General features: G+C 36.9%; 1 protein-coding gene across 1 annotated transcript in view; it reads left to right on the top strand.

Annotated features, from left to right (window-relative positions):
- The window catches only part of ko (Stork-head domain-containing protein knockout), a 240,075-nt gene that overhangs the window by 191,948 nt on the left and 34,997 nt on the right, over nucleotides 1-13,130 (top strand). Inside the window, exons 4-5 of the mRNA XM_034968385.2 lie at nucleotides 3,950-4,047; nucleotides 10,253-10,413. Coding sequence (XP_034824276.1) covers nucleotides 3,950-4,047; nucleotides 10,253-10,413 — 259 coding nt within the window. The remainder of the gene's footprint in view (nucleotides 1-3,949; nucleotides 4,048-10,252; nucleotides 10,414-13,130) is intronic.

Raw genomic sequence — 13,130 nt, 5'->3', positions numbered from 1 at the left:
AATTACTAATGCGCGTGGCCGCCATTTTAGTGACGTCAGCACTAGTCTGAAGTTTCGAGCTGATGGTATATTTTTATTTCGGCTGACGTCAAAATGACGTCATTTCGATGTTAATGAGACATGGTTCCAGCACAATAGCAATTTGCGGGACTTATATAAAATTTATTCGCGGATGTACCCTCGAGCAAAAGCTACCAGTACCATATTATAGCTACAAGGAAATACCACCATTTAGGACGCTAAGTGCGGAAGAGCAAGCATTGTTAGCAATTAACACGCACAATTTGTTCACGACAACACACACGTTGTCTGAGTGGACGAGCGGATCCACCGAACGATTTGCTTGAGAAAACCAAATATGCCGTTGTATTTACTCTACAGGCTAGCATAACTACATGACATGAGAATACTTCACGCGACTCGTAATAATTTAATTATATTGTACGACAAATGACATCGAAGACAACAAAGTTTTATTAAGTCCAAAGGCGATAAGTCTGTCGTACCACGTTAACTCACTCTTCTATAATAGATAACAGCTTGACTTTACTAAACCCAAACATCTACTTAACCTGAATATAGAGAAACTTGAATAATCACGGAGGCATAAACATCTAAACAAAATATACGAGTAAAAAAATAGACGAAAAGCTCATGCATTACAAAATGAAACTACAGTTATAGAGGAATATCGTTAAATCGCTATCTCATACACCTTGGGGCAAAGTAGTTTGGCGCATTGCCAAAACAGGGCAACTACGCTGCGACTGCATTGTGATCACAATTTATGGGCACCACGCTAACTCCCCGCTCCCACGGCCATAGGATATGACTTCCAATGGCGCTTCAGCACGGATAACTTACCTAATGAAAGTACACCACTGAAATTGAATTGCTCTAAACAACGCCTTCATTTGTGGAAGTTGTATTTAAGTTGATGTAGCAATACAGGTTACGTTACGCCAGTTAGTTAGAGCTAGTTTTAGAATCAGGGAGCTAAACACTGTGGCTAAACGCAAAAACACTACGTTTAGACGTGGTCTGTCAATTTTGTATAGATATAAAATTCAAAGTCCTGACTGACTGACTGACATATATATCAACGCACAGCCTAAACCGCTAGTCCTAGAGACATGAAATTTGGAGGGTCTATTCTTTGTAAAGAGTAGGTATCCACTAAGAAAGTATTTTACGAAATTCCACCCCTAGGTGGGTTAAATGGGGGATGGAAGTTTGTATGAAAGTCCGTCATTTTTCAAGTTATTTGCACGACAATTAGTATTTGGGTTTTCGGTCACAAATGAAGAAATACGTGTTTCAGGATTTTTTGAAAATTCGCCCATAAGGGTGGTGAAATAGGGGATGAAAGCCGCGGGCAGAAGTTAGTTTTGTATAGACTTTTATACACAACACCGTTACACAGATGGCTAAAAACTGTGCTCGCATAGACTAAATGTAAGCACCTTAAGGTATGAGACTCTGAAAAACAATTTCAGAATTAAAACAAGCCATTGGTAAAGACTAAAAAACACATTACCTTGTTACTGTGTACGTAACTAGATACGGTACTAATGCTATACCTAGCCAGATTGGTACTATATAAAATCGAGTGCCCAAGTCACTGAAGTCTGAAGATATTAATTAAATCTTTTCCCATTTATTGAAAAGTGATATCCCAACGATAGAAAGCGTTAGTTAGCCTGGAAGAGGTTCAAAAACATAGATCACACACAATTGCCTTTGACCATTTCTGACTGATGGTTTCATTTCAGAACCAATATTTGCGTTTGCATTGCCAGTTGCAGTTCTATTTCTCGTACGGAAATATAACTGTGCCTTTGTTCGTAGATACAAATGTTATTGAAAAGTTTTAACGCATACGCTCTTTGCAATTTGCACTTTGATTCTTTGAGATATACGCCAAAATATCGTTCATAACAGCTTTACAGGAGGATAGAATACACAAAACCACTTTACTCCAATATAGAACCGATATATGTATTATCACAACTTTAAAAAGAAAAAAGGTAAAGTTTTTGTTTTAAAAAAAAATATTGTTCCAACGGTTTTATGAATCCTAATGTCTTTATATCGCGATCTAAGCATAATATTCGAAGGGAGTTCGATCCCGGGCACGCACCTCTAACTTTTCGAAGTTATGTGCGTTTTTTAAGTAATTAAATATCACTTGCTTTAACGGTGTAGGAAAACATCTTGAGGAAACCTGCATACCTGAGAGTTCTCCATAATGTTCTCAAAGGTGTGTGACGTCTACCAATCCGCACATGGCCAGCGTGGTAGACTATGGCCAAACCCTTCTCACTCTGAGAGGAGACCCGTGCTCTGCAGTGAGCCGGCGATGGGTTGATCATTATGATGATGATGAAGCATATAATATTTAACAGTTCACAGTTCAGTCTTACAGTTCTATAAGTTCTTAAGTATGGGTTGCCTGGAAGAGATCACTTTAGTGATAAGGTCGCCCTTTGTTTTTTAAGTGTATCCTGTATTCTTACTCTCTGTAATTTTAGTAACAATAAAGTTATTTTAAATTAAATTAAATTAAATTTTAATGGTAAAAACTTTTGTTTATCGTTAAACTCTTGCAATACATATGCCATTAGATCTAGTGTAAGAGGCTCAAGGGGTTAGAACAGAATTAGTTTGAAACGATCTAGCATTTAAGTTAGGTCTCAGCTCGGTCCTTCAAAGTTCTAACTTTGGTGGTAGAACTCGGTTTACGAGTTGTTCAAGTGGATAGCATGTCTATTGTCTAGCGAAGTTTCTATGCCTTACGTATAAAGGGTTATGAATGCACCGTAAATGACTATTCGGTTATGGTGACTTTTCACGACTCCGCTATAGTAAACTGTTCATGACAAAAGTTGGCACAGAGATAACTTGCATTTTGGAGATGAACACAAATATTTTTACCACGAAAGAACAAATGATTTTCAAAAATTTTAAATTGTTTCGGGTTAGTAATAATATGTATCAACGTAATTTTAGTATAATGCGGCCACAGAAACTGGATCTCATCTTAATTTGAGAGACTGCTGACCCGACTGCTAATCGACGTCATAAAAATTTTAACATTTTCAGATCTTATAGATCCAAAGACAGACTAATTACCTCAAAAAGGTGGCAGGAAGTGACTGTATGAGAAAATCAGACGATCGTAATTATGTTGTGGCGCGCCCTCAGAAAGGTCTACGAGTATGTTCAGCTGTGGATGATAACAGTATGAATAACTAGGCACAACATAACTTTATTACAATTTACGGGGCAGCGCCTCGTTCAGCCGACATATCAATATGTAGATATTAAGCTAGATTTAAGAAGTGAGTACCTACAGGGTCTCGATTAACCAAGGAGCATAAACTTTGATAGGCTTCTTGATTCCCCGGGTGCGATAACTTTTTTTTTAAATAGAGATAGCGAGCAAACGAGAATGCGGGTCACTTGATGTTAAGTGATTAGGTACCGTCCGCCTCTTGAATAACCCCATGTTGTAATCTAGTGGGATCTTTGTTTGTTTATTTGTGTTTTGGCTGAATAAAAGAGGTTTAGTTTATTTTATTTTACAGCGTGACATTATTAGTGTTGTCGATAATACCCCTATCAGACTTCTCCAAGTTTCAGTAGATTAATTTATCTGCTCAAAAAAGTGGCCCTTTCAAGAAAACTTAGTTTTAGTTGTAGGATAACTTGTCTCTCCCTAAGCATTCTGTGTTCTATAATTAGCCTATCATTTTACTAAAGTATTTTGTAAAATTAAAATTGTTATTTATGTACCTAATGTTATAAGCTATTGGTAAACTTAAAAAGAAAATAACAAAAAAAACGTTTAGGTATACTCCAATATTTTAATTAATATTCCACAATTTCCTCCGGATATCTCGTGTTTATCTCAGAAACATGTGTATAAAATCAATTTGTTTGTCGGCAGGTGACATAGAAGACTGCATCGTGACGCCTGCGTACCAGGGGCAGTTCACGCCCCTCCCCGAAGCGCTGTGCGATTGCATCATGGACCTCACGTCACAGGTAATGAGCTGACTTTACATTTTTGATGTTAATTTGTTTGAAACTGGCATTGGCACCGGACCCCAAAAAATATTATTATAGAACTATCTTCTTCTCTTTTCTACAGACTAAGAGTAGAAGAGTCTTGTTTACAATTATATTCGGTAATAAATTAAATTATTTTTAAATTTTTAATCTACAAACTTGGTTAGGTATAGAAGTTGGTTTTTATTTTTTTAAAAATCTTCTAAATTTTTAGTGGCCCCATTATTAAAATATGCTGACATAAAAATCTAAATATAAAAGGTGACTGACTGACTGGCTGACTGACTGATCTATCAACGCACAGCTCAAACTATGGACGGATCGGGCTGAAATTTGGCATGCAGAATGCACATAGCCATTATTACATAAGCATCCGCTAAGAAAGGATTTTTGAAAATTCAACCCCTAAGGGGGTGAAATAGGGGTTTGAAATTTGTGGAGACCACGCGGACGAAGTCGCGAACATAAACTTGTATTATTATAATGATCATTACTTAAACTTGTATTTTGTATTCAGTGAAATATTATCGGACGATCTCAATTAAGAAATCGGTCACGTAGACTTTACTTAAGCAAAAGAACAATAAGTAAACTACTAGATAGGTAGCTGTATAGTTCGCGACAGGTCGAAATGGCAATCGACCTGTCATCAGCTCATCGGGGTGAGGTGGGAAGACGCCCCGCAGACCAGGACGTCACCTGCACTCGCCCGCTCTGGGTTAACGCAGGGGCTGGGCGGGTGTGCAGGGCATCCCCATACCGATTGCCATCTCAACCTGTCGCGCACTATAGGTATATCAACACAGACAGGCTAATTTTATATGCATAGCCGATAGCATTTTTATTGCTCTATTTAGCGTATATGGCGCTTCAAAATGGCGAATGACCAAACATTAATGCAACGGATACAAAAGCTGACCTCATAGCGTCGTTATTTAGGGATGGGATATGAAAAAACTACGAATGGATTGTATGGTACAAGTTAAAAGGTTCCGTTTTTAGAGAATCTTTTAACTCCCGACCGAAACGATCTGCACTTCTGCCTTTCGGGAATTCATGCGTTCAATTGAATATCACTTGCTGTAACGGCGAAGGATAACATCGCAAGGAAATCTGCATGCCTGAGTTCTTCATAATGTTCTCAAAGTGTGTGAAGTCTACTAATCAGCACTTGGCCAGCGTGGTGGACCACGCTGGCCAAGTGCTGATTAGTATGGGCTAAACAGTTCTCATTCTGAGAGAAGACGCGTGGTCAGTAGTGGACCGGATGATGGGTTGAGATTTGTTACAATTTTGGCAGATCATATTCATAGCACCCAAGTGTACTAAAATTGGACCACAGCCTCAAATATGCGGCAGGACAGGTTAGCACACTGCTGGAAACCGGAATGGTATTTTTATTTCACATTTCATGGCCAACAGTCATCATTCCGGTGTTAGGCGCGCATCGGATTCGGTATGCAAAAATCCTGTTACACGTATTAAAGCTGCACCCAAAATAACCGAAATTCAATGGAAAAAGCTCAAAATAACGGATTTCTTCTTGTATTTACTGTGCCGTTCTGCGAGGCATTTCTCAATCTTTTGTAATCTGGAATGGACTGCCGTGATCTCTGCGATCTATCTTGTCTGATTTCTTTAAATAAATGGATAATATGGTTTATGTATGGTTTATTAAGTGATAGCTTTGTGGTTAAGACTTCGGCTTCCTATTTGGTGGTTTAAGATTTACCGGGCAGCATCTTTGACTTTTCGGGGTTATATGCGTTTCAATCTTGGGCATGCACTTCTATCTTTTTAACCGACTTCCTATGTTTATGAGTTGTAAGCAATTAAATAGCACTAACTTTTACGGACAATAAATGCATCTTGACTCTTGAGGAAATCAGTATGCGTGAGAGTTCCCATAATGTTCTCAAAGATGTGTAAAGTCTACCAATTTGCATTTAGTCAGCGTGGTGGACTTTTCATTCTAAGAGAAGACCCGTGCTTGATCTTGGGTTGAAATCATGATCGTGACGAATATATGGGTATAAGAGCAACCATAGATCAACGAGTTGATGGGTGGATATAGTTCTAAGAACAAAAAGATGTTGATGTATCATGGTTCTGGAATGATGACCTTGCACTGGAAAATGCAGTGTTGGTAGACCCTGGTGGAATACATCAAAACGAGTTACATGGAAGGAACTGCTGGATACCGGCGATGCAAGACCGCGATGTGTGAAAGTCCCTACAAGAGATCACTGATAGATCTGACGACTGCTGGATATGTCCATGTATAGACATCTATCAGTTGACGACGACAACAGACGAAGACAATAGATAGAAAGGTGAAACGGCCCTTTAATTATTTAATTTTCAACTTGAAGGGTTGTTATTCGTCCCCATTGTTTGTCGACTAATTCGAACGTATTAAAGAGGTTCAGAAATCAGAATGAATGCAAGTTAGTATCAGAATTTAATAATATTCTCGAATTCCTGATCCTAAAGATAGAGTCAGAAAATATACGTCCTTTGATTTCACAACAGAACAGCCGATACCCAGGGCTATAACTTAAAAGCGCGATACGATTACATTATAATCATTTTATAATAAACAATTTAGCCCAACATACCAACGCATAATTTACTAAATTTGTCAAGCTTCATAAAGGCCTCAGCACACTCTTCAGCGATCGGCAATTTAATCGCTTTTCAAAAGCTTAAATTAGCGACTACCTAGGTATCTATTAACCGCAGTCCGCAGACTTTAGATAAGCATTACTTAGTTTAAGAAGTCGGATACGTCACATGAACGCGTCAATCTGTATAAGTAGGTAAGTACATTAAGAAGTTGGCTACTTTTGACGCTCTGACATTTTCTCCATCTACTCGTACTAGCATGCAATCGAATACCACAGTCATGAGTATTTGTAAAGTACCGCCTTAAGTTTCAGTAGTTACCTAGGTACCTGCCAAGAAATTCTTCATACAACGATCGAATACTGCGAGTAATTGTATAATTAAAGAAAACGATACAGTCAGTCAAAATATGCAATTCAATAATAATTATGATACTGCGATCAAATCTGCAATTGCAGTCGTAATCACACAGATATGGTGCAGCGTCGATGCAACTGAAAAGTTTGTAGTAGACGCGGTAGCTAAATTCTCAATCACACCGATACACGATGCACCTAGGCGTAGTAACATCCAAGTTATAAACTTATAAACTTATAAACATAAATAATTATTATAACACACATATATTACGAAATTGTTATAGGGCGTCGTCGTGTTGTCGGCCGAGGCCGAACTAGAAAAGCGACGACTACGTGACAGCGATTTCGTTAAAACAAACTCCTTTAAACATAATATGGGGTGGCCACATCACCGAAACGGCGTAAAAGCACATAAAAGCATCGAGTGTGCGAAGACCATAAGCCCTTTCGCAACTGAATCGCAATCTTCAACAATAGAATGTCGCCGTCCTGCAGGTCTCACTCTAAATACCAAATGTGGGCTGGAAATTTGAACCGGATAATGAGACGTTTAGATCGCACGATTCGTAATATTGAATTGGAATTATCTTAACAAGGAAATAACAGCATGAAAAGTTTATGCAATTTTGTTGTTATTGTTGTTATTTAAATTCTAAAGTGGATCGGCTATTATATTGCTCGGTAATATTGCCGGCGGGTTTGTTTGAATGATTTCAACTTTATATCACTTATGCGGTTTCTATTTAAACGTGGGCCTACCTAAGAATAATTATTCTCTCTCTTTCTACATCACATTCCTGACTGCTGAGGGTCGTAACTCCTTTCCAATCCTGATCAGGCTTCAATAGCTCAACGGTTAAAGTAGCGGATTGAAATCCGAAAGGTTGGCGTCGCGTCGGTTCAAATCCCACCCGTTGTACTATTTGTCGTACCTACTCCAAGCACAAGCTTTACCCTTAGTTGAAGATTTCTCGTGCACGATGAAAGTACAGTACCTACCTGAGCATGGGGCTCAGATAAATTTCCTCTACGGGCTTCCAGAGCTCTTTTTACCTATCATCAACTGTGCCGACATGAGACCGATACGATATGCGTATTGTGCGTAAGTTACCTATACTATAAAAGGTCCCAATAAATTAACGCTTACTCGAGCAGTTTGGGAGTGCTTAAGTAAATCACAACCGGTTTGTCACTAACTAAGGCAGAGTCTATTTATAGGCTAAGAGATGGCTGTAAAAACTTTTAGAACTCGATGGACTGAAAAATTCAAAATTATTATCTGCCTAAAATCATTTAAGCATTGCGCCAGACTCTTAGATCAGACATTGTTTATTTTTCCGCTTACGTTAAGTAGTAGCTTACCTACTTCCCGATGAGCAATTTTTTTAAATTGTCTGCTACATCGATCTGCTACCAACCGTATGCATTTATAATTTCAGATGGCAAAACGGATTCAAGGCAATCAAAGTCCACTCCTGAATTTATAAACGTTCAGAAACAAAATCTTAAAATATTTACTCTCATATTTGTCTCTCAGATGGTTTTTGTGAAAACGAATAAATCGACGACGACGAATTGTTTTGTGTTTTTTTCAATAATCGCCCATCGCTATTGCACATAGTGCATCTTAAAACTGTCTCTGAAACTATAAGTAAGGCGGACAAATAATTTAGGACTTGTCGCGGTCTTGTATCGATTAAATATGCAATCGATATACGCCTATCTACCTTTCTCTGGAATTCGCGTCGACTTTATCGTGAGATGAGATTAGCCTTTGAGTATCGAGACTAATTGCATTAATTAATTATTCACACGCACGCTGTGCTTCCTTGTTCACTTTTCTGACAAGAAACAAATAATAAAATAACTTTAACACTTAAATATTACAATAATTACAATAATATTATCGATAAAATTATCTACTTATTCCAACACTCGATTTTGCAAAAATTATAATGGTTTTTATTTTATCTGTTTTTGTAGTATTAGTAATGTTTAAGTACATATAACAATGTTTGTAACGGTTGACAAAAGGCCGAAATTAACAAATAACAAATAATCAATCCTATCTCTAATCTGTCCCTAGATTATTTAGAAATGTTGTTATTTATCTAAGATTTTATAGTCTATTTTGAGAATTTAAAGCGTCGCTAAGTAGGTAACTTATCGACGGATTATGGACACATAAATTACATAATATTATTATTTATTATTAATTTTGGCCGTTAGAAACTTCATTGGAGCCTCCAAATGTCAACTTTATTAACACCTGATTATTCATTTCACATTATCAGGAAATTCATTTACATACCTAACTATTACGGATATGATAGTAATCTAGAAGTGAATTTTCAATTCAAATTCGTTCTCAAATCCCTGAAGGTCGTAGGATATATCAATGTCCAAGGAGATCTAGATAATACCTACCGTGTTGATTGATGAATATGCGCATTAGACTGGAGTGGATTTCTTAAAATAACATATTGAAATTGTGATAGAGCGATAACAGATAAAATAGTTGCTGACAGTTTTAGGAATTAGTTATGACGCCTATAAAGAGTTTATCAAATTCAATACTGACTTAATTATCTATTACTTAGCATAGCGAGCTTTGTATACTATTCGAGCAATGTTTGGTGTTTTGATATCATTTCATCTCATCAGATTAGTCCATACCAGTTTTGCATTGCAGTTGTCTGTTATCTGTCTGCGTCTGCTGTACAATTGTAATAGGGTCTTGGACTGTAGTTATAAAATTACGTGATTTTTAGGGTTCCGTACCTCAAAAGGAAAAACGGAACGTTTACAGGATCACTTTGTTGTCTTTCTGTCTGTCTGTCCGTCTGTCTGTCTGTCAAGAAACCTACAGGGTAGGTACTTCCAGTTGACTCAGGTAGGTAGGTCTTATAGCAGACATTAGGGGAAAAATCTCAAAACCGTAAATTTATGGTTACATCACACAAAAAAAAATTGTGGACTGAACTAATAATTAGTATTTTCAAGTGGGGTACCATATGAAAGGGCTTCACCTGTGCATTCAAAAATAGATTTTTATTTATTTTTATGCATCATAGTTTTTAATTTATCCTGCAAAATACGACTGTAGTACGGAACCCTCGGTGCGCGAGCCTGACTCGCACTTGGCCGGTTTTTTCTTTGTATCAGTTATTTGACACCACCTTCTTGATCTTTTACAGGGGCAATCCGCAACACTAGAAAGCATAAGAACATCGTTGTCATCGAAGTTCCCTGCAATGCAGACCCCTTCGCAAGAGGTCGTGTACGACACGCTCGCGCAGCTGATGCAGGAACGCAAGATCTATCAGACGTCGAGAGGATTCTTCATTGTCACGCCCGAGTAAGAGCTATCTAATGAGTCTAATAAACGTTAGGGTAAATAGGCTAATCTTCGAAACAGGTAAGGCAGGCGAGTTTTATCTAAAAGTTTATATAATATATTCATAGAAATAGCGGTATATAGTATCAATAGGTAGACGATTAGCACCTATATCGCTTCGTTGGACGCAACTTGCGTACAAATTGACGATTGTTTCGTCAAACTTGACATTGCGTCCATATCGAGGACATGTACGGTTGAATAAATTGAACCAAAATATTATTCAAATGTGATGGATTATTAAATCATTCTTTGATCATAGTATACATTATTTAACAGCAATTCTAAGGTCACGTACGACTAGATTTAGTAGATTGTATCATGAATGACTTATTTAATTCAAACTCATTCAGTTTGCTCCAGTTTTAATGGGTACCTACAATAATATAAAATATATGTATATCTGCTTAAAACCGTATTGAATCCAGTAAAAAATATTTTGTCTTTTCTTGAAATTTATCATACGATACCGTTAGAGGTCCACTGCTGGACATAGGTCTCTTGTAGGGACTTCCACACGCCATGATCTTGATGCGGCGCCTGAATCCAGCGGTTCCCTGCGACTCGTCTGATGTCTTCCGTCCGTGTGTCTTCCAACATTGCATCATCCGAAACTGCGTCTTGAAATCTATACCTATCTATATATAAAATTATAAACTGACTAATTGATCATCAATGAATTTCACAAACTAAGAATTTGCGATATTGCATTTAGGTTCGCTTTATAACGTAGCCCTCCAATAAGAAAGGATTTTAGCAGGATCTTTAATTTAATTAAATACACATTTTCACGGCCCATCCGTTTAACTGATTATGACGGAAACAGACATAGCTTGTAGGATAGGTATTTTTAGGGTTACGTTCCAAAATAAAAAACGGAACTCTTATAGGATCACTTTGTTGTCTGTCTGTCTGTCTGTCGGTCTGTCAAGAAACCTACAGGGTACTTCCCGTTGACCTAGAATCATGAAATTTGGCAGGTAGGTAGGGCTTATATCAGACATAAGGGGAAAAATCTGAAAACCATGAATTTGTGGTTACATCACAAGAAAAAATTAAAATGTGTTTCGAACAAATATTGCTTTTTTCGACATTCAAAGTAAGATCGCTATATCAAGTGGGGTATCATATGAAACAGCTTTACCTGTACATTCTAAAACAGATTTATTTATTTATTTTTATACATAATAGTTTTTGATTTATCGTACAAAATGTCGATAAAATACGATTGTAGTACGGAACCCTCAGTGGGCGAGTCTGACTCGCACTTGGCTGGTTTTTTATACGAACGTGGGTTGCGAAGGATTTTTAAAAGCTTAAATCCACGGGTAAGATGTTGGCATCATCTTATGGCGATTACGCACTGCACTTCCGTCATCCGAGTTATATCCGTCATCCGTGAGAATACCAGCGATTATCTACGACATATGTCATAAGCTACCATACAAAACAAAAATTAACGTATTTTCACGGACTCGCATCGGATGAATGCATAACCGCCGTGAAGGTTTACACTCGCTTACTTTAATAACATGCTATTGAAAGATAAAATCAAGAGATTCGTTAATATGATAATCTACTGCGTTAACACACAATCTGTGATAATTGGTTTGTGGGCGTTAATGCCAATGTCTTTAGAACTCAAAGCTTACTTACTTACCTCATGATAGCTTAATTCATTCTTAGATTTATCACTCATTGCAAAATTTCTACCCTACTCTTAAAATCCTACCTTTAAAACATGTGTCAAATCTTAAGATAGCTTGAACTAGAATCTAAACTAAATTAATATCTTAATTAGTTAAAACTTTGTAAAGAAAAATAAGAAAGTTAAATAAAGACAATAATAAAAAAGTTAAATAGTAATAAGTAAGTAATTTTACATCTTATTCTTTCTCTTCCACACTTTCCTTTTATTTTTCTTCCAATAATATTTATTGTGACCTGCAATATCAAGTTGCAGGTATCATCAAACCTATAAGATAATGCCTCTAGAGTCTAGACTTTACCATGTCAATGCATCGATGTATGTACTCATCACGTACCTATTTATAATAATTAAAATATTTTAGTCTGGATCATCACTTACCGTCAAGTTAGATCGTAGTCAAGCGTGAACCATTCATCAATAAAAAAAATAAAAACCGACTTCGTTACACAAACACTAAAAATTGAAATTTTTCAATTTTTAGTGTTTGTGTAACGAAGTCGGTTTTTATTTTTTTTGTAAAAATTTTTTATTTCACAATTTTTAGTGGCCCCATGGAATTATGCTATGACTGGTTAAAAATCTACTGTTTACTAAGCTATTACACTGATCGCGAGCAATTTACTCTTATCCGTTCAGGAGTTCCAGTATCTATCTTCGAAGATGTTCATCAGATCTTCACCAAATTGAAATGGGACCAACTTTGAAGTATACCCTTTCAAACAAAAAAAGAATTTTCAAAATCGGTCCAGGCGTTTTCGAGTAATCGGGGAACATACAAAAAAAAAAAAAAAAAAAAGATTCCGACGAATTGAGAACCTCCTCCTTTTTTTGAAGTCGGTTAAAAAATAAACGATTCGCTAATTTACCAGACATCAAAATCCGGTTAGCGAACAAGCCAAGTTGTACAAATTAAATATTTATGAGATGGTAATAAGACACAGAATTGATTAACTCGAAATAGAAATTA

This window comes from Maniola hyperantus, chromosome 5, assembly GCF_902806685.2.
Source record: "Maniola hyperantus chromosome 5, iAphHyp1.2, whole genome shotgun sequence".
Classification (NCBI taxonomy): domain Eukaryota; kingdom Metazoa; phylum Arthropoda; class Insecta; order Lepidoptera; family Nymphalidae; genus Maniola; species Maniola hyperantus.
This window is presented reverse-complemented; position numbering and strand designations above follow the sequence as displayed.